We start from the raw sequence: 19799 nt of genomic DNA on the forward strand, positions 1-19799 counted from the left end.
TGGACTGTACTAGATCTCAGGGCCCTATTATATTGTAATACCCAACTTGCTTATCTCCTCCGACTCTCTCCGCGTGTTAAGGAACATCACCACTCTGTGCCTGAGACCTCACTTGCGTGGGACGAAGAGCTAGAAGTGCTAGCGAATATCTCCCTCCCATCATGGAGGTCCAAGTGCTCGTGTACGATCTCTCCCAGGGGCTCGCACGACAGCTGTCTGAAGGGCTCCTTGGTTTCCGGCTCGATGCGATCTACCACGCCTCGATTCTGCTGAACGGACTTGAGTACGTGTATGATGGCGGCATAATTGCCATTACACCTGGGTCCTCTCATCTCGGACAACCAATGGAAAGAATACCGCTCGGAGATACAGAGCTGCCCATGGACGTCATTATGGAATATCTAGACTCGCTGCGGCCCATCTTCACAGCAGAGGTATGTCGTGGCGCACTCCCTTGATTATCTTGTCTTACCATCAAATATGAACACGTAGCTCACGCATACCAGCGATATGACTTGTGGACGCACAACTGCAACAATTTCTCCGATTCGTTGGCCAAGTTTCTGATTGGGAGGGGAATACCAGACCATATCATCAATATGCCGCGAGCTGTCTTGGACTCTCCGATGGGCAGAATGCTCATGCCCCAACTCAACCAGACCATTAGCGCCGCCAGGCAGAACGGGTCGATTCTCGGGATCCGGCAAAACGGTACCGTCACAGCAAACGGCACGTCAACCTCTCAACCACAGCTGGCATCTACTGTGAGAACAGTCAGCAACATAAGAGAGCTAGATGCAGCTCTCAAACCTGCCAAGAGGTCTTTTGCAGTGATATTTTTTCACCTCTGCGACCTGCCCACCATGCAGGGCACTATATCCATTATACGAAGAGCTAGCCGCCGAGACAGCAGGCAAGGCTGTCCTCATCAAGGTCGACGTTTCCCATGCTCTGGATGTAGGCAATCGGTTCTCAATACGGGCAACGCCGACGTTCATAACTTTTCTGCGTGGTGAAAAGGAGAACCAATGGAGTGGAGCAGATCCGGCCGCCCTTCGCGGCAACGTCCAGCTCCTAGTTCAGATGGCATGGCCGCGGCATCCTCACGAGCTGCTAAACCTGCCGAGCTTCTCGAACCCTACCATCAAGCCAGTTCTGTTCTCAAGAGTGCCGCCGATGCAGAAGCTTCTAGCGAAAATGGGAGACATGGCACAAGAGCCGGGTGTTCAGGCGCTCAAACACTTTGTCCAGGTGCACGCACAGCAAGGGCCGACCGAGGCAGTGTTGCCCGATATGAACCAGCTTGCCGCCTTGCTACAGAAAGCTGTCGCCTCGGCTCCCCCGGAGGGGTCATTTGCGGTAGTTGACCTCTTCCGATGTGCCCTCCTCGACCCACGGATAAGTGGTTTCTATGCTGAGGAGAAGGGACATGCGGCTGTCATTTCCTTGCTCGACACGGTCAATGGCAGCAAGGACTGTCCCTACGCGCTGCGTCTAGTGACATTGCAGATGGCCTGCAACCTGTTCTCGTCTCCCCTGTATGCCGACGAGATACTCCGAAACGACATCGTCAGAACCCCTATTATCCAGTTGATCTCGTCTAGTTTCTTGGATGACAGCCACAGCAGCGTCAGGGTAGCAGCGGCATCCCTCATGTTCAACGTAGCCTTGGCGAACAGCAAGACCCGACGGGAAGGGTCAGTCGAAGACTTACCGGAGGGTGATCAAGTGGAACTCGCCGCATCCGTATTGGAGGCCATCGGACAGGAAGACGGGTCGCCTGAAGCGCTCCAGGGTATGCTTCTCGGGCTAGGACATCTCGTGCACCGCACGGCGTTGGATGGGGAGCTGGCTGACTTGTTGAGAGCGATGGACGCCGAGGATACTGTGCTCGCGAAACGAAAGTCGTTTCCGGGAGAGATGCTGGTGATGGAGTTGGGCAAGGAGCTCTTGGGAAAGGGGCTGAAGCGGCCATAAGGCATCAGAGCGGTAGATAGTTCTGATTACTTCCCTGCACAGCATCCCTTCGGATAATGAGGACGGGTTGCACAACACGTGAGACAAAATTTGAGGTGAAGCAAGTGAGATTATTGCCTGCTGTCTTGGTTTCTTCCTCGCAAGTGAGAGTGAAGCTGGACATTTGGGTACGTACCTGTTACACTACCGCTGCGAAACCGTAGAGAAACAACGAATATCTTCAATACCTAAGTTGCACTTCCTACTTCTTTCTCAATTCACAAACAAGTGGCCAAATATTTGTTTATTATCAATGAAGCAAAGTACCTAAGGTATGCAACCCCCTCATCGACGAGAAGTCACTTGTTTTCTCCCAAGCGATCAATTGACCTGTTACCTTCCCCTGCGAACAGCTGGCGCCGGCTGCGTGGTACTTCTACTGTCGCAGGCTCTGATTCGGCAAGCGCATTCCACATTCTCTGGTCGATCTGGCAACGGCGACCCACCACTCCAACAGCTCCCGATTGGGTAAGGAAGTAAACATCGACCAGGGTCCTCGACATAACCCTTGTTGAAAGGGAGCTTGGATTGGGAATGTGGGCATTCCAACGTCAACGCCTCCGTGAAGTCCTCGACGACATCACTGAGACACTGTTGGAAATGGCTCTCGACTCCCGACTTATGCCCACCAGCGCAAACCCGGCCTCCCCTTCTGAACTCCGGGTCGTCCGGTCCTCCGCTTCGACTCCTTCCCTGCGATCCCGCGATGGAGCACTTCCACCACACCTCAGGATGGATGGCGGAGGCAATGTTCGAGTGGTCGTTCGCGTGCGGACATTCCTGCCCAGGGGTAAGTCTTGCCCGGTCAACCTTTTCAGGGTCGTGACAGTCGTGTTATGGATATGTTATGGATAGGAGGGAAATTTGCGAGAGACGATAAGATAAGCTGACGACGGGCGGGTGGCCATGGTACAGAAGTCCAACGCGGTGCACAATGCCTCATTCATATGGACCCTATAACCCAACAGACTACTTTGCTCGTACCAGACGACCTTGACCCTGCGAACGCCAAGACGAGATCAAGAAAGGTGGTTGAGGAGAAGAACTTTACGTTCGACAACTCATTCTGGAGTCACAATGCGGAGGACGACCACTATGCAACTCAGGAGGATATCTACAACAGCCTCGGCGAGGAGTTCCTCGATCACAACTTTGAGGGCTACCACACGTGCATCTTCGCCTACGGCCAGACCGGTTCCGGCAAGAGCTACACCATGATGGGGACGCCTGAAGAGCCGGGCCTCATCCCACGCACGTGTGAGGACCTTTTCGAGCGCATCGAGGCTGCCCAGAACGAGACACCCAACATCTCGTACAATGTCAGAGTCTCGTACTTCGAGGTATACAACGAACATGTGCGGGATCTGCTCGTACCCGTCGTGCCAAACCAACCACCTTATTACCTCAAAATTCGCGAGTCGCCCACCGAAGGACCCTATGTGAAGGATCTGACCGAGGTGCCCGTCCGTAACCTCAACGAGATCTTGCGGTACATGAAAGCGGGCGACGCCTCGCGCACCACGGCAAGCACCAAGATGAATGATACAAGCAGCCGCAGCCACGCGGTGTTCACCATCATGCTCAAACAGATCCAGCACGACATGGATACGGACGAGACGACGGAACGCAGCTCGCGCATCCGGCTGGTGGATCTCGCAGGAAGCGAACGAGCCAAGGCCACCGAGGCCACGGGGCAGCGGCTTCGCGAGGGCAGCAACATCAACAAGTCGCTCACGACGCTCGGGCGGGTGATAGGAGCGCTAGCCGACGCCAAACACAACTCGCGCAAGCGCAACAAGGACGTGGTCCCCTACCGCGACTCGATCCTGACGTGGCTCCTCAAGGACTCGCTGGGTGGCAACAGCAAGACGGCCATGATCGCGTGCATCGCCCCCTCCGACTACGAGGAGACACTGTCGACTCTCCGCTACGCCGACCAGGCCAAGAGAATCCGCACGCGTGCTGTGGTCAACCAGGACCACGTGTCAGCGGCCCAGCGCGACGCGCAGATCGAGGCCATGGCGGACGAAATCCGCATGCTGCAGCTGTCGGTGTCGGAATCGCGACGGCGGGAGAAAGACTCGACCAAGGACCAGGAGGAGAAGCTGGAGGAATACCAGAAGAGCGTGGCGGCCATGCAGCGCATGATGGAGGAGCGAACCCTCGTCGCAGAGGGCAAGATCCGGAGCCTGCAGACGGAGAATGAAGCGCTCCGGCTGCACCTCAAGCTGGCACTGGACAGCCTCAAAAACCCGATCCCGCCGGTGAAGGTGACGTCCCCGGAGCCGGGCGACAAGTGCCAGATGGAAGGTGGCAACGGCGAGGGAAATGAGGACGAGGACGATACGGCGTCGTATGACGGAGACTCGGACAGCACGGCATGTGCTTCGGACCCTGGAGGGGACGATGACATGGAGGACTACATGAAGGACCTGCTCAAGGACCTCGGAATGTTTAGGAGAAAGATTGGAGACGACATGGGAAGGTGGGCGACCGATTCTGATACGAGGCAACCCTTGGGGGGGGGATTCAACATCTAAAAGAGAGCAAGGCGGGGTCCGAAAGAAGAAGAAAAATAATGAGAGTGGACAGGCCATGATGCCAGAGTATAAGGTTCAGTAGCGCGGTGTTATCTGGAGTTCGTTTCTTTTTTTCGGGTTTTTTCTTTCTTTTTCTTATTTTTTCTTATTTATTTATTTGGTCTGTACAGGAGCAGTTGGGAACTTGTTGGCTGGAACGACACATGAATAAGGATGTACGAAGGACACACACTAGGACTTTCATTTTGGATGAGCCACGACGGCCTCCTCCTACCTTATGCGGCGACAAGAGATTGCTATTATTAACAACGTAAGGGATATAGGTATCCGGTTAAAATTGAAGCTTCCTAGCTATTTGTGCCCGGATGGTCGTTTTACTTTGTATGGACATACATACGGATAGGTTAAGGGTGGTTTTCCGAGTGACTACAGGTAGCATTCTCAAATGGGACACCGTAGCTCGTTGACTTCCAGGTTGGTACTGTACCTTTTTATTCATACCTAAGGTATCTACGGTAAGGTAGGTAACATTTCGCCCATCACGGTCCCTGTTCTTTGGTCGCGTTTCAAGCTGAGGATACGGGAGGACGGGTACAGAAACGAATCGTTCACATCTGACATGAAACGGCCCTCAATGCCTGGGTTTCCGCCAAGCTTCCTCCAAGTCTTTAAAGGGGTCCAATGACAATGCTTGTACCTCACTGAGGTGGCTGATCTTCCAGGGGAAGGGGCGGGGCGCAAGGGCGCCAGTGGCGGACTCATCTGGGGTTAGGGGCTGTCCCTTGGAAAGATCGGATGATTGTCGAGCTCCCCTTTTTCGTCCGATTTGATCGAGAAAGACGATAGAATTGGAATTGACGGGCAATATGCTGCAAAGAAATAGCCGCCTTCTATTTTTTCTTCTTCTTCAATATATATATATATATATATATATGTATTATGATAATCATCATGTTTTTCGTACTGTACGAGTACACTCGTTGTCTTTGTCCTCTGGCCCTTGGGGATTGGACAATAGAGCAATAGAGGTGATGACCCTAAGCCAGATATGTACATGTTAGTGGAAGCAGGAGCACCGAGCGCCGCGACAAAGCAGTGGTCGCTGTTCAGCTTCCCTTCCCCCAAGCTTCGTCCATGTCCAACCAACCCCTCCTAACCCCTCCACACCCCTCTTCTCTCTCTCTTGTGGATGCTTGTGGATGCTACGAATACTTCCTACTCGGTCTCGTGTCCCCTTCGAATAAGGGGTCGGACACCCCCCACCTTCAGGGGCAGGTCTTCACTGTTATGCGGGGCCCCTGTCGCAGTGAAGGAAGCTGAGTCTCGTCCCTCGTATCGTCGCACATATACCTACGTACCTTACCTACCTACCATAGGCGGACGAAGATGGTCTATTATAGGTAGACTAGTAAGGTATCTGTAAGCTGCAGGTCGACTTTAGGTTGAGAGTACAGTTGTACGGGTGCATTGTGTACGTTGTGCATCTACTAAGGTACCTTAGTTTTCTTTCTCCCCTTACATCCCACCAACATCATCATCCCAACCAAGGTGCGACAAAGCGCAAGGCCTAGAGATATCCTCGTCGTTGTCCAGCTTCCCCCATCAGCTTACACCTTCATCCAGAAAACGTTTCCTCGCAGGTTTTGCCGGTGTCTTCTCGACCGTTGATCTTGAACCCGAACCCGAACCCGAACCCGAGACCCGAGACCCTATTGCCAACCTAACCGGCCGACCCTCCCGCCATGGCTGCTAGGCCATCTTTGTTCACCAGGGACCTCTCAGGCCTGTCCCAGAGCTCCGATCCCAATTCGAGCGTCGGCTCGCCGGCCGAACAACGCGACGATGCAAAGCGCAACTTCCTGAAGGCCATGCGGCCTCTTCCTACTCAACATTATTGGAATGTCTATTTCGACAAGTGAGTTGATCCTTTCGCAACCAGTGCGTTTCTTGAGACGCCGTTATAGCCACCCACGCCGTACCTACAAGGACCTACGAATCCCCCCTCCTTGTGACTTTCATGGGGGTACCAAGTGTTCAAGCCTGAATGCTGACATTCCCCCCCTTTGCCTTACAGGCAGTCGAAAGACCAGAAAACAAGTGAAGAGGACTACAAGGTCGAATTGGAACGGCTCGGCACCCAGATCGAATCAGTCCAGGATTTCTGGAAGTACAACAACAACACCCCCGTTGAGCAGATCAAGACCCGCGAGTCCATCTACCTCTTTAAGCAGGGTTTTAGGCCCGTCTGGGAAGACCGCCGGAACATCAACGGCGGTGCCTGGACATTTCGAGTCCCCAAGGCCATTGGTCGCGACGTCTGGAATCACGTTCAGCTGCTAGCGATCGGCGAAGAGTTGCAGAGCGTCCTCGACGATAGTATGTCCTCCTTCCTTCTCCCGTTCTCCTCGCGGCTAAGCATATGGGTCCCGCGAGGGTGCATAGGCGGACTGATTGACTGACATTCTCTATCAAACACCACAGACGACCAGATCTGCGGTGTCGGCTTTTCCGTCCGCTTCAACTCGCACCTCATCTCCGTCTGGCATCGCGATTCGTCCAAGAAGAAATCAACCGACGGTATCCTGAACTGCATCATGGAGAAGTTGCCTGCCGAGCTGCGGCCCAAGTCCGAGAACGCCTTCTACAAGCGCCACCAAGATCATGCGGGGTTTAACCCGCCCCCGGAGCTCAAGGCCGTTCTAGATTCGCAGAAGAGGGCGGAGGAAAGGGAGAAGGAAAAGGTTGCCGCAGCAGCTGCAGAGACATAAGCCGACAGATGGTCCCGCCTAGAAAGGACAAGCGCGCATCTATGCTTAAGACGGAAGAGTCCTTGGCGGGGGAGGGCGGGTTTGTTGCATTTTCCAAGGGCGTTTGGGCATATTAACATATTATAAACATCTGGGTGGTCACAAGCCCTATGTCTAGAGGAGACATCGGGCTAGGCTGGTCTTGTCGTGAGAGCACAGGGAATCTGAATCTGGTTGGCAACGGAAATGGGGGTGCACGGCCGCAAGTGGTCCTGTGCTAGGTTTCGCTCGGCCGTTGAAGGCCTGTTGCCAGCTAGCTAACTTGATACGACACAATTCATTTCGTCGTTGGATACGTTGCCTAACAAAAGAAGAAGAAAGGAAGAAAAAAAACCCCCCCCAGATCTTCATGACGCCATACTCCAGTGTAATGTCCATCCGTCGTGGGTATCGTATCATCCAGAACTCCAGGACTTCCCTCCCTGCAAAGCAACCAGGACTTCCCTTCCGCCGCTCCCCCGTGGCGATACACCAGGGCGCAGCAAGACGGAGCAAAATGAAGAAAGAAAAGGCGAAAAAAGCGTGATAACCGGTCACCTCCAGACTCCGGCGCGGCGCATGACATCCTCAAACTCTTCCCTGGCCACACCAGCCTGCACGCCAGCACCGGCATTCGCCTCGAGGATCATGTCACGCAGGACATCGTCGTTTACATCCTCCTTCAGAACGGCTGCGACCCTCTTCAAGTCGCCCAAGGTGATGACATCGTCCCTGGATGCCCTTGCTCTGGCCCTCGCCTTGCCCTTGCCCTTGCCCCTGCCCCTGCCAGTGATATCGTCGTAGTCGTCATCGTCGTCACCATCGTCATCCGTCCCGCCGACATCGTAATCGCGACCGGTTCCTCGCCCGCCCCTGAAAAGCGCAAAGGCCTCCCCCACCTCTCTCGTGAAGGCCTCGTCGTCGTCTTCGTCCTCGTCGACGCGGGCGTGGTATTTCAGGGCGCAGACGGCGAAGAAGTCCTCGTAGCGCGCGTAGCCTTCGCCGTCCGGGTCGAGGATGGAGATGAACTCGGCCTGCTCGGCGCGGGACGAGGGTGGGATGCCCAGGGCAATGAGGGCGGAGCGCACTTCGGAGGTCGGGATCACGCCGTGCTTGTGTCCGGGCTGCGGCTCCGCGAAGAGGGTGAAGGCCTCGTGGATCTCCGCTTCTTCGCGGCCTGTTAGGCCGTGCTCTTTCGCTAGCGCGGAGGGCCGCTTCGCCACTGTCGTTGTCTTGTTTGTTGATGTAGAGGCGCTCTTCCCGGATCTGCGTTTTGGAGGCTGGTTGAACAGGACATTAGCATGCGACGCGTCGGAAACGACGAGGTTCGGAGGGGTGGGTATCGGAGATCGAGTCTCAAGGGACTGCGTACCATATCGAGATCGGTTCTGACGGATGCTATTGAAGACTGTCAAGATTTCTGTTACGTGATGGTCGTGTTTAAGATTCTGCTTTTTCAAGTTGCTTGGCCTGGGATGTCGCCTGTTGGACTGGGATGTCGCCTGTTGGCCTGAGAGAGCAGGCAAGCCAATGCCGAAGACATTAATTACATGTAGAAGCACAATCGTGTCGAGACGCAGGAGCGTGTAGGTACCTACCTACCTAAGGTAGATTCGGGATTGATTGATCCGATAAGTGATGAGGAGTCCGGTGACTAAGGCATCTTCGATACAGTACAAACACGGAGCAATTGTACTACAAAGTGCATGGGTGTTTACTGGAACGCCGTGCATCTCGCTTACTATTCGTACAGTATGTTCCAGGCATACATATGATGTCCGCCGAAAATTTCCCTCTTCTTTTCCCCTGAATTCTCTTTCAGTTTCCTGTCTATCCTCACACCAACTCCCAACGAAATCCGGAATCGCGGCAGAGTTTATACCTATTATTATTGGGTATCTCTTTGCTGCCATGCCTTTTATCTGCTGACTATCTCCCGAGTTGTCTCGGGGAGTTTGTCGCCGTGGATCAATGCTCAAAAGTTGACCACTCGAAAGAAAGCAACTGACGCCAAAGCACTCGGGAAGAAGGTCTTACATTGCAATATTACAGTATTTGTATGAGAATGACTACTTGGGCGAATACTTCGAATGCCCTCGGTCTGGATTCGTACGTTAATCAAGACGGCCGTAACCACCATTCGTCCTGGAACGCAATCCAGGATTCCCTCCAATGCTTCTTCAAATAGCTAGAGCTTGCCGCCTCTGTTACCTACAGCGCGCAAGTGTGGACACTGAAGCAAGATTAAAAACCGCTGCATTTGTCGTTTCATTACGTCGTGCAGTCCGCGAGCTCTTTCGGCTGTTCCACCCTATCTTTGATTATCGGTGGTCGGGTGGTGGTGCTTGTCGGGACATGATTTTGACTTCGCCTTTTTGTGTACTCTTGTTTCGCTGTGTGTCTGGAGTTTGGTCTCGAGATTTCTTCCTTGTCTCCGTTCTCTTCACATGCATCTTGATGCCAAAGTGTTGGTATTTATTCAACGTAGCACACAGCTAGTCCGGGTGTGTCTGTCTGGTCCTCCATACCACGTACACTGGGCCCACGAGTTGCCGTCTTGCACTTTGTTTTCAATCCATGGGCACCATGTTGTAACCCACTTTTGAGTCGAGCAACTGCTTAGTTCTCACTCCCACATTATCTCGCTCGCTCGGAACTGACCAACGGTACACATCCTAGATCTTAGCCTCCGGGGGAGGGCTACGCCATAGTGGAAGAAGCCATCCCGTCAGCTTTAAGCTCATTTTACACCCCCTTGGTTTTGAGCTCGTATTTAATTAATTGCATGCTTGTTCGTGTTTGCAAGCCCAAGACAAGCGATGATCCTGTGCGAGGACGTGCGGGTGTAGCTCAGTCTCACTTGCTATCTCACTCACTTGAGATTGTTCTTCATTTCCCGCAGCTTGGCCATCACCGACACGGGATCACTCTCGCCCGTCGCCTTTTGAACTTTGGGGTCCTACCAGTCCGTCAGTTGCGGATTACCACGCAAGCCCCCTCACACGGAAGCAATTGGACAAGACGGTTTGATGACTTACATTAACACGCATGAAAACGTTGTGTTTCTGTTTCACCGGGTGTAGTGCAAAACTCGTCAGTAGGGGGTTGAGATGAAAATGGCACGCTTTTGAAGGATACTCCCCATGCGTCTCTTATCGAATTTTCATACCTTCTCGTCACCGATAGTGAATTTGCCTTGTGTCTCCCGGTTGTTCTCGGCGAAGTCCTGTAACTTGCGGATGGCATCGTTCTGCAGCACCGATACCGTGAACTTGACATTAGACTTGGTGTACTCGTGTCCAGGCTAGAGAAGACGCATGAGTTAGTCGAATACTGCCCACGGCATCTAAGCAGCATCCTGGGGCTACAGCTTGGACCCGGCGCTCTCGTTCTCCCATGCCATGCTATTCGGGTGCTTGTGAAGCGGTTCGAAACTTACGTAGACGACCGTATCGTCAGGCAAGGATGCAAGCGTTTCGTTCAATGCCTTGTGCATTTCTTCGGCATCACCCTCGAAGAACCTGCCACATCCTGAAGGCGACCAAACCTCGCTCGTCAGTCACAGACAGACCGGGTACTTTCCGTGTGCAATCAGCTCATACATCTCCACACCATACGGTTCAGAAAACCGTCGGTGCAAACAGAAAGGTAAAGGAAAGGACAAAAGAGGACTCACCGCTGATGAAGAGGGTGTCTCCCGTGAAGACAACCTTGTCGTCGCCGTCTTGCATGAACCAGCAGATGCTGTCCTGGGTGTGACAGGGCGTGTGTAGTGCCTTGACAGAGATACTGCCAATGTTGAAGGTGGAGCCGTGTGCGGGTGCCTCAGTGACGCCCTGGCAGTCCTTTCCCCCGATGATGGGCAACTTGTCCAGTTTGAGGGCTGCGAGCTATGTCGTGTAAGATATGTGTGCCCAGTTCATGTAAAACAATCATTTGTTGCCAGAGGGGCCAACCGCAGGTGTCTTACCAGGTTATTGTTTCCCCCTGCATGATCCCAATGGCTGTGTGGACGTGTAAGTGAGGTGTTCTGAACAGAACAGAGAAGAGACACGGCGTAGGTAAAGGCTGTACGAACTGGTGTGTGTTCACGATGGCTGTCAGATTAATCTCGCCCGCCTCCATGGCACTCTTGAGGACGGGAGCAACTCTTCGGCACAAGAAACGGCGTCAACACGTAAGGGTGTTTTCTACAATGTCGATGGCAGAGGGCAGGGGGGACAGGGCATACTCTGGGGGGTTAGCAGGGTCGATAATGACGGCGTCTTTGGTCTTCTCGTCTCGTACCAGGTAGGCGTAGTTATTACCACTACCCACCCCTGCGGCATATCACAACTTGTCAGCCGGTTCGTTAATTTTCCGAGGCCAACGCCAAAGTGAGAAACGGCGAAGAGCTGCATACACATAGGAATCGACTGGATATGCATGGCGTTGGTGGACGTGAACTGTCATTGAATTAATACCCCGTAGTCTAGTTACCCTTTCGATCCAACTCGACCTCTGGCGGCCAGAGCAACGCGAACACAATAAACATACCGTGGCCGTAATGGCGCCAAAGTTTCGGGTCAGAGATGGTCGTCGAAACAGGAGCCTATACATGAAAGGCGAGGGCAGCCAAGCGGGACAAACGGCAAATTCGTGATGGCGGGGAAGTGGGTGGTTTTTGAATTATATTAAGGTACATACAAACCGTTGGCCTTAAACGATGACGCGATTACAAATCCCGTGAGGCAAGTCGAGGCCAGATGCATGGCGTAGCGTATCCATAAGTACAGCGTACAACGGTATAGTAAGAGAATCGGAGGGAGATCATCCACCTTGGGAGAGTCCACCCATGAGGAATTGCACGTGATACATAAACCACAAAAGTTTACTCATACGTTGTGTGGATATCAAAATATGAGAACCTCAAAAGCCGCATGGGTAAGAGAATGGATACCCGGTAGAGAGAAGCAACATGAAGGAATATTCACATTCACCTCTTACGGAGTAGGTCGTCCCAAGGGTATCTCTCATTGGTGATATAATTCTCTATACCATTCCAATTGGCTTCGGCCTCCACACTCCCTCATATCGTGACCAACCTGTGTCCTTCTCAGCCCATATTACTGTCGAGGACGACAATGATCGGCCCTTTCTCTCCCCAGTCTCCAAACGGGACGCATCGTCGAACTCCTGTCGCAATCGCTGCATTTCCAGCTTCGCCTTCTCAGCGTCCTTGATAGCCCGGCTCAACTCCTCCATCAAGCCACCCTGTAGTAGCTCTCTTGACAACCGAAGAGCGCTAAGCAGGACGGCGTTGGAGGGAGGCGCGTCAGCGATACCCTCTAGCGACTCCAGCACGCGAATATCACCCCATTTCTTGACCATTGCACGCAGTTCTCCCCGATCTTCACCTCCCTCGTCCAGGTACTTGAGAATGGCGGTTCGGCAACCCTCATCGTCTCCGCCCGCCCCTCCGTCGTTCTGCCGTTCCGTCAGATGCCGCCAGTAGTAGTCCCATATCCACGCCAACGCCCTACGTGACGCGGACCGCAGCTTGGCTAGCGACGGCAGCTGCTCGTGGGTGGCCTGGTGCCGCAGTTCCACGAAGGTGGCGGGCAAACCGATTGTCTTGGCCACTGCGTACATACTCATCTTACGCTGCTTGTCTTGATGGCCATCTAGGAGGCCAGTGACAAATCTTTTGCGGCAAAGTCAGTGGGCTTCCTCAGGGTTCCGGGACGAGGGATAAAGGCCGATGATGGAGCGCTAATAACATGAACCTGGGAAGGGAGGCACCCGTACAACTTGAGCCACGCGGGTTTGGACAAGGAGATGCGAAGCAAGAAATCGAGATGTCCAAAGAGACGCCAAGATCACTGAGCTGAGACACCAGCAAACGCTGACCACAGATCGATGCCTCTATCACAGGCGGCTTGATCATGTCACTAAATGCGGGTACCCCTTCAGCCCTTGATGTCTATATGACCTTGGTTCATGGAGGCTTGGAGTCTGCGACAAGTCTCAAACCACACCACTAATGAGGCCCTGCGTCCATAGAAAGGCATCGAGGCAAAAATGAACAGGTGACGAGTTATGTTGAAAAGGAAAAGGGAGAGAAGCCCGGGGAAAAGGAAATCAGAGCAACGGAGGGAGGGTAGAAGGGGGAAAAGGGAAAAAAGAAGGAAAAAAGAAGAAGAAGAAAAGGACAAGCGTCTCATCACATACCGACTAAACGCTGCAGCATACGCAGCTCGCGCAGCGTAGGTCCCTGTACTCCCAGATGCAGCATCGCTCAGAATGGCCGCGGTCAGCAGCGCCGTCGATTCGACTAGGTGAGGGCACGCCCCGCGCTGCATCCACATAGATACACGGGCCACGGCATCGTGCCTCGCCTGTTGCTTTTCTGCATTCGCGACGGTGTCTGCGCTGGCATGAAGTGACGACGACGCCGTTGTTGTCGAGAGAACGCCAGAGTCGCCGGCATCGGTAGTTGAAAGTGCCGAGACTTCAGCCGCGTAGAACTGGCGCCTGACGTCAAGAAGCTCGCGACGGTCGCGCCACGGAGTCAAGATGTACTGGACCATCCTTTTTTTTTCTCCTTTTTCTCTCCTCGTGTCCAGGGAAAATATGGCGGTGACGGGTGCACGTAGTAGACACCACTCCGCAGCAGTTTGAGCAACAACTGACCAAATTCCAGAGTATGTCCACCACGGTGGGCCCGAAGCGGTCGCGGCCGTTGGAAGAGAAAGATATGACCGCAGAAGCCTTGAAACGACTCAATCGGAACTCCGGGTGTCGAGATGATTCGTAAGTCGAATTCATCAAGTCGTCACGGTAAATAGGTGGAAAGAGAATCTTCACTCAGCCGTTCAAATGAAGGTCACGTGACTTGACCTTGCTAATCCGTAACTTCAAACCAACCCCCTTGGATTCTCACGTTGACATTTCACTTAGTAAAATCCCAATGCTTCGTGGACGCGCCATCTGGGTTTTCCCCCCCCTCTTTTCGTGGAGGGTTTCCAATCGAATAAGTCCGTGCCCACGCGAAAGGCCACGGGGATATTTATTTAGTTTCTTCCAAATGGAATGACCTCCGACTTGACTTGAATCAAAATAGCTTGAAGTCATCGCCGTAATAGTGCAACGCCGTTTTCCGGGCGAGTCGTGTTTACCCTTACCCTTTCTAAAAACGTCCGGGCATGACAAAATACGACCATCAGATAATTCGATAGGTGCTGACATGACTTCATGTTGCTGTTTCATGGAGAAGCTTCTGGCCTTTGAACTCCGTGGAAACACTTGAGCCACAGTACCAACACTAGGGCTAACCCCCCGGTGCCAGAGAGCGTATTCCATCTTACAGGCCTGCAGCTCTACCTCATTGTTTAAGTCGACGTAGTGTACTTTGCACTCCTGGCAATACTTGGAAGGAATAGTTCTACTCCATGTGACTGTGTTCTCGCCCATGTTCACGGTGGAGCTCTCCGTAATTCTGACCGACGTTATGTACTTCGTAGTTCGTAGCAAATTCCCAGAGTGAAAATACCAGTGTCAAGGATAGTGTGCTGCCGAGCGCCTAAACTTCAGAGGCACTGGCGATCCACTGCTCGTTCAACCTTGTCCTGGCCGCCCCGGTGCGTAATGTCCCGCCGTGCCGCGTATATGACCAAGTTTCTGATGTGGGATGATTAGGCTTGGAGGCGTAGCCAGAGAAATCCAGAGCCGAGCGGATTGTTGCGAAGTCGGCAGCACAGCAGACACGGAAGACGGCGTTCTCGCCGGCCTCCCCGTCGACGTCTTCGTTGGCATGTGAAGCGCTTTTCTCACTGTAGTGGGTTCGCCGAAGCACTGCCACGTGGAGGGTACGAGAATGTACCTATTTGAGTGTGGGGCCAACCCCGGCAGCGACTTTCGGCGAAAGGCGGTGGCGTTGGGGATTATGGTGTGTCTTGAAGTACCTTACCTTATAATGGAATTCGTAACTACGAAGTACCTACTCTGTAAGCCGGCTCGGGGATCCTCTGGAGGTACGTACACGAAAGAAGACGTCAAAACAGGGACTATTAATTTGGCAGTGGGCCATGAGAACGAACACATGCGCGGCGCTGAGGCTGTACGCCAATCTCGGCCGGGATATCAAGAAGTTCGCAGGTCGTAGAGGCGTATGGCTACCGAGAACGTCGTGACTCCGAGGTAGTATTCAAAGTGGGTGGACGGGTTTTGCCCGTTGATGCGTCCCTATGTACGTTGTACGTGGAAGCCCTTTCCCCCTGATCCTGCCGTCGTGACAAGGATTTAGATCCCGTGCTCTTCCTGGGCTGGGCTAACAGAAAGATTCCGCAAAGCCCCAGAAACCCGACGAATTCTCGAGACACGAACTTCAGCGAAGGGCGATTACGGGGAGCGTGGGCGTTTTCGTCACAGGTCACAAAAAAAACATGAACGTCTCCCCCCGCCGCCCCTCTTTTGCGGGGTATAAAAACTTACATACGGTATTCAGTACGAGGACGCTTGTTTGTTGGCTTGCTTACAGGGGAGGTGGTGCTGGGCCGCTGGACTGTTGGACGGACGGCTAAATGGTAACATGGAGATTTGACGGATATGGTGGTCCTGTTGTTCGTCTTGTTCTCGCCCAGGAAGGAGGGCACTAACAAAATTTCTGGTTGCAGTGAACTAGGGTGGCCTGATGGTCAATGCGCACCGAGGAAGGAATGGGCGACCGCACACATTGCAAGTGTCCAGCCGCGACCGTGTCGACTGCACTAGCTAAACCCCACTCTGAAGTCACAGGTAAAACTGTCACCTACTCCACCTTAATAGTGGTCCTCCTACCCGAGTCGACAGGGCTGGTTCAAATTCAAGCTTGCACATGAGAACGGCGGGGGCGGGGCCAAGAACCGTTCATCCCGCTGGAACTTATCAGCCAATAGAAGGCGGTAGATTTCCTGCACTACGAAGTAAGTTTTCGCTCATACAACATACTTTCACACCCGACGGGGCCGTGGAGTCGTGGTCCCTCTTATGCGCATGGACGACAGGGGTGCCACCTGGCGGCTCTTTCTCGCTTATTTTTAGGGTCCCGTTTAGCACCCTTTGGAACATCTTCGAATTGATTAATCTGCTCTGAGAATACGCAATGTACTTCGTACCTTAGGTATAACCCTCGAAACGAGCAAGGAACAAGGCTCTAGACTCTGTCGTTGTATATAGGGAAGGATTAGGGCACCGGGACGTTTTAATATCAAGCCCATAAAAGTGGAGTTATGATGGATATATATTCCTTTACTTGCAAACTGCCTATATTATAGTACTAAAGCGAGGTCTTAGTAGGAGTAGGTAAATATCGTTATATTTATTAAATATACTAGGTCTAAGGTAAAACAAGGTATAATAAGTACTTAAGCGAGTAATTTTTCTATAATATATTCCATAATTCGTAGATCTAATAGCTCCTACGTAAAGCTATAGTTCCGGGCTTATACTTCGTAATACCTAGGTACGTATTAACAGAGTTATTTATTCTATTATAGGAGGCGGTAATAAAGACAGTTTAATTAATAAATATAACTATATATATCCGAACTTAATATAGTCTCGCTTTATTATAGTGTTTATAAGTAAAGGAATATATAGTATCATAACTCTATTTTTACGGGCTCGATATTAAAATATCCGGACGCCCTAATCCTTCCCTTTATATATATCATTCATTCGAGGTACGAAAAAGGAGGAGGAAAACAAGCGCTGTCTTATAATAATAGTGCGCTTTGTTACGAGACTACATATAAACTGATATCCAACCACGAGGCTAAGCTAAGGGTAGGTGTAGGGGGGTGGCTAGGAAAAGTTAAGCTAAGGGTAGGTGTGGGGCTAAGCTTTAATTAGTCGAATAGAGGAATAGTAGAATACCGGAATAACGGTATAGGGGAAACGTTTCTCTAGTCTTTACGAGTCGCGTCGTAACACGTTAACGTGTTATTCCCCTCTTTTTCATAGCGTTAACGTTATTGTATCTCTTTCCTTTCACCACCACTCTATATTTTCATAGAGAGTGTTTTTATACTATTACTATTACCCTCTATTAATACTTTTTTTATTAACTATATTAATTTATTTATCTTCCTCGTTATCTTTAGGTATAGTTTCTTATTAGGATCGATTCTTTAGTATTTTACGTCTCTAACCGTGTTAGAAACGATTCGGGAACGATTCGGGAACGATTCGGGAACGATTAGGAAACGTTTTAGAAACCTTTCTAACCCTCTTTAAAATTTCTCCTATAGAATTCGCGATAATACCCTCTAACTATAAAGATACAGAGGTATACTAATAGTATATAAATAGGGAAGATAGTAATAAATATCTTAGAAATCTACTAGAATTTAAGACGGACGGTGTAAGTATACTCGTTAATCTAATACACTATAGTTTACTAATACTTCTATAAGACTAATAAGGTTATCCTAGTAGCGGGAGAGATATACTACCGCTTTATAGAAGAAGACGGTGAGCTCTACTTTAATATAAGTATCTTCCTATTCACGAAATAGCGATAAGGCTTTAACTGATTTATTCTATATAGCGCTCTAAATTTTCCTCGATTAGTTGTCAAATGGGTAGTCGTAAAGAGTGAAAAGGTAGGGTCACGCAAGGAACCAGGTGTGATCACGATAGGATCATAATAGGGTCAGAACGTGGGTGTAGCCAAAGAGTCAGATTAATCGCTGGCCTCCCCTTTAAAGGGGGAGGCTCCCTCGCTCCTTAAGACTACGCTCTACTCCTTAAGGGCTGCTTGTTTGCTTCCTCGAGGGCTGCCTTGTTTGCTTCGAGGGACTATTCTGTTTGCTGTGTGATGACTTGCTTTGTTTGTGCCTCGAGGGGTCTCGGACTAGGCACACCTGGACCCCTCTGGGTTCACACTGGGGACCCATTGTGACCACTGCTGCAGGCACCTGATATTAGTGCACTAAAGAGATATATCTATAAGACACACTATACACAGGCCGCTCTAAGTGCTTCGGGCTCCCTTAACGCTCGTAATAATACCCGTACCGCTTAATATTACTAATCGATATAAAACCTTACTCTTAGTATTAACGGTTAGCTTAATACTCCTTATAAGGCTAAAGCGGTGGCTAAAGATATATATCTTCGTAATATTCCGCGAAATAATAAAGGAAATATAAGGACTATTTTAGAAACGATTCCGAACCTATTTAGAAACGCGTGCTAATATATCTATTTTACTAGCCCGATATCCTTTATATAAAAATAGATCTTTTCGGCTAGAGCTCGGAGGAACGTTACTAGGCGTGTATAGAGTAGAACTTTATCGGTCGTAGTATATTCTACTATATTTTTCTATTAGTATCTTTTACTAATAGTATCTATTTTATAGGCTGCCCCCCCCTTATTACGATTATCTTTATATAGTCTAGGCTAAGTATCGCTATAATAATATAGCGGATAGTAAAATAGTCTCGGGTAAGTTTACTACTCTTTATAAAATAAGAATTAATAGACTAATATTTATTTTACTAGATTTCCCTAAGGCCGTCCGCCCCCCTCCCCGTTATTATCGGGTCTCGCGGGCCCGTAATACTACTCCTAATAACGAGGAGTAAGTAGTTATTTACGAAATGCTTTAGAAACGTTTCTATTACATCGGGGTTTTACTATTTCGGACTTCACGATAATAATTAGACGTTTATAAAGGCGTTTTTTTATAAGATATAGCTTTTTTTTTTTTAAGAATACACTATAATAATACGAATAACGATACCGATAACTAAAGTCTTCTTACCTATCGAACTTAGTTATTCTAAACGTAATAATAACTCTTTTTCTAGTTCGATCCGCTTTAGCTTAAGCGTATAACGCCGCTTATTTTTAAGCCTTCGCCTCTTAATTTCAGCCTCTAATTTATAATCTTTTTAAGCTATCTTACGTCTACGCTCCTCTATATTAAGAGACCTCTCCTTAAAAGATAATAAAGCTTATAAAGCTTAAATCTAACCTAGGGTAGCCTGCTAATAAAGATTACGTAGATTTAGGCGTTAACTTCGTAAGCGTCTTAAAAGGACTCCGCTTAATAATACACTCCTTATACTTCGTGCTAGAGAACTTTAAGAATCCGACTCTATATCGTTTTAATCGAATATGCTAAAATCTTCCGGAGGGTTAAGCGGTAATCTTAAAATCGATCGGCTACTTAATACTATACGGCTTCGCGACCGATCACAAAATTCCTCCTCTTATTCGGTATTAGTCTTACGTAGTTTTCTTTCTAGAATATTATAAGGTTAGTAACTCCTCTACTATATATAATAAAATACTAAAGCTTACTTTTACGACCTAAGTAGTTATCTACCCGGCCTCTTATACTAGTATTCCGCTATAATCCTAGGACTTAAAGAGAACGCGTCGTAAAATCTCTTAAAATTAGATTCTAATTATAATTGCGATATCTAAT

The 19799-nt window shown here is 50.4% G+C and overlaps 8 protein-coding genes across 8 annotated transcripts; 3 read left to right on the plus strand and 5 right to left on the minus strand.

Moving 5' to 3' along the window:
• The first annotated feature begins 130 nt into the window (after window positions 1–130).
• On the plus strand, window positions 131–4954 carry SODALDRAFT_342296 (kinesin-domain-containing protein). Its single transcript, XM_028613081.1, has 6 exons — window positions 131–434; window positions 507–820; window positions 870–1904; window positions 2122–2144; window positions 2585–2806; window positions 2932–4954. Exons 1-6 carry the CDS (start codon window positions 162–164, stop codon window positions 4554–4556), a joined length of 3492 nt encoding a protein of 1163 aa, XP_028470970.1. The 5' UTR covers window positions 131–161; the 3' UTR covers window positions 4557–4954.
• A 1070-nt stretch (window positions 4955–6024) lies between these two features.
• SODALDRAFT_327338 (translation initiation factor eIF4e) lies at window positions 6025–7707 on the plus strand. The gene is made up of 4 exons (XM_028610409.1): window positions 6025–6104; window positions 6180–6471; window positions 6631–6932; window positions 7038–7707. Exons 2-4 carry the CDS (start codon window positions 6299–6301, stop codon window positions 7322–7324), a joined length of 762 nt encoding a protein of 253 aa, XP_028470971.1. The 5' UTR covers window positions 6025–6104; window positions 6180–6298; the 3' UTR covers window positions 7325–7707.
• SODALDRAFT_327339 (hypothetical protein) lies at window positions 7403–8894 on the minus strand. The gene is made up of 2 exons (XM_028610410.1): window positions 8715–8894; window positions 7403–8622 (listed from the first exon to the last, which is right to left on the minus strand). Exons 1-2 carry the CDS (start codon window positions 8715–8717, stop codon window positions 7897–7899), a joined length of 729 nt encoding a protein of 242 aa, XP_028470972.1. The 5' UTR covers window positions 8718–8894; the 3' UTR covers window positions 7403–7896.
• A 538-nt stretch (window positions 8895–9432) lies between these two features.
• On the plus strand, window positions 9433–10082 carry SODALDRAFT_32427 (hypothetical protein). Its single transcript, XM_028609867.1, has one exon. It carries the CDS (start codon window positions 9515–9517, stop codon window positions 9839–9841), a length of 327 nt encoding a protein of 108 aa, XP_028470973.1. The 5' UTR covers window positions 9433–9514; the 3' UTR covers window positions 9842–10082.
• Window positions 9926–11983, minus strand: SODALDRAFT_327341 (hydroxyacylglutathione hydrolase). Its single transcript, XM_028610411.1, has 10 exons — window positions 11879–11983; window positions 11745–11787; window positions 11574–11661; window positions 11421–11492; window positions 11313–11346; window positions 11019–11232; window positions 10782–10873; window positions 10512–10646; window positions 10381–10407; window positions 9926–10301 (listed from the first exon to the last, which is right to left on the minus strand). The coding sequence occupies exons 1-10, from the start codon at window positions 11939–11941 to the stop codon at window positions 10215–10217; spliced, it is 855 nt and encodes a 284-aa protein (XP_028470974.1). The 5' UTR covers window positions 11942–11983; the 3' UTR covers window positions 9926–10214.
• Window positions 11984–12281: 298 nt separating this feature from the next.
• Window positions 12282–14130, minus strand: SODALDRAFT_327344 (Las1-domain-containing protein). The gene is made up of 2 exons (XM_028610412.1): window positions 13553–14130; window positions 12282–13025 (listed from the first exon to the last, which is right to left on the minus strand). Exons 1-2 carry the CDS (start codon window positions 13909–13911, stop codon window positions 12374–12376), a joined length of 1011 nt encoding a protein of 336 aa, XP_028470975.1. The 5' UTR covers window positions 13912–14130; the 3' UTR covers window positions 12282–12373.
• Window positions 14131–14162: 32 nt separating this feature from the next.
• SODALDRAFT_32376 (hypothetical protein) lies at window positions 14163–15011 on the minus strand. The gene has a single exon (XM_028609830.1). The coding sequence runs from the start codon at window positions 14792–14794 to the stop codon at window positions 14261–14263; it is 534 nt and encodes a 177-aa protein (XP_028470976.1). The 5' UTR covers window positions 14795–15011; the 3' UTR covers window positions 14163–14260.
• On the minus strand, window positions 14904–16429 carry SODALDRAFT_355366 (hypothetical protein; the record flags this gene model as incomplete). Its single annotated transcript, XM_028613808.1, has 7 exons — window positions 14904–15203; window positions 15421–15495; window positions 15574–15692; window positions 15819–15974; window positions 16055–16093; window positions 16197–16236; window positions 16310–16429. The coding sequence occupies 7 exons, from the start codon at window positions 16427–16429 to the stop codon at window positions 14904–14906; spliced, it is 849 nt and encodes a 282-aa protein (XP_028470977.1).
• Between the last annotated feature and the right edge of the window lie 3370 nt (window positions 16430–19799).

The sequence above is a fragment of the Sodiomyces alkalinus genome, assembly GCF_003711515.1.
Source record: "Sodiomyces alkalinus F11 unplaced genomic scaffold SODALscaffold_1, whole genome shotgun sequence".
Taxonomy (NCBI): domain Eukaryota; kingdom Fungi; phylum Ascomycota; class Sordariomycetes; order Glomerellales; family Plectosphaerellaceae; genus Sodiomyces; species Sodiomyces alkalinus.

What these genes read in the sequence shown, in the direction of transcription:
- SODALDRAFT_342296 (XM_028613081.1), top strand. Translation starts at nt 162, where the DNA reads ATGGAGGTCCAAGTGCTCGTGTACGATCTCTCCCAGGGGCTCGCACGA. An exon ending in GCTCTCAAACCTGCCAAGAG is followed by an intron (nt 821 to 869) that starts GTCTTTTGCAGT and finishes CCCACCATGCAG; the next exon opens with GGCACTATATCCATTATACG. An exon ending in GCGGACATTCCTGCCCAGGG is followed by an intron (nt 2,807 to 2,931) that starts GTAAGTCTTGCC and finishes GCCATGGTACAG; the next exon opens with AAGTCCAACGCGGTGCACAA.
- SODALDRAFT_327338 (XM_028610409.1), top strand. Translation starts at nt 6,299, where the DNA reads ATGGCTGCTAGGCCATCTTTGTTCACCAGGGACCTCTCAGGCCTGTCC. An exon ending in TGGAATGTCTATTTCGACAA is followed by an intron (nt 6,472 to 6,630) that starts GTGAGTTGATCC and finishes TTTGCCTTACAG; the next exon opens with GCAGTCGAAAGACCAGAAAA. An exon ending in GCAGAGCGTCCTCGACGATA is followed by an intron (nt 6,933 to 7,037) that starts GTATGTCCTCCT and finishes CAAACACCACAG; the next exon opens with ACGACCAGATCTGCGGTGTC.
- SODALDRAFT_327344 (XM_028610412.1), bottom strand. Translation starts at nt 13,911, where the DNA reads ATGGTCCAGTACATCTTGACTCCGTGGCGCGACCGTCGCGAGCTTCTT. An exon ending in TATGCTGCAGCGTTTAGTCG is followed by an intron (nt 13,026 to 13,552) that starts GTATGTGATGAG and finishes TTGCCGCAAAAG; the next exon opens with ATTTGTCACTGGCCTCCTAG.
- SODALDRAFT_327341 (XM_028610411.1), bottom strand. Translation starts at nt 11,941, where the DNA reads ATGTATAGGCTCCTGTTTCGACGACCATCTCTGACCCGAAACTTTGGC. An exon ending in TATCCAGTCGATTCCTATGT is followed by an intron (nt 11,662 to 11,744) that starts GTATGCAGCTCT and finishes GATATGCCGCAG; the next exon opens with GGGTGGGTAGTGGTAATAAC. An exon ending in GCCATCGTGAACACACACCA is followed by an intron (nt 11,347 to 11,420) that starts GTTCGTACAGCC and finishes ACGTCCACACAG; the next exon opens with CCATTGGGATCATGCAGGGG.
- SODALDRAFT_32376 (XM_028609830.1), bottom strand. Translation starts at nt 14,794, where the DNA reads ATGGGCGAGAACACAGTCACATGGAGTAGAACTATTCCTTCCAAGTAT.
- SODALDRAFT_32427 (XM_028609867.1), top strand. Translation starts at nt 9,515, where the DNA reads ATGCTTCTTCAAATAGCTAGAGCTTGCCGCCTCTGTTACCTACAGCGC.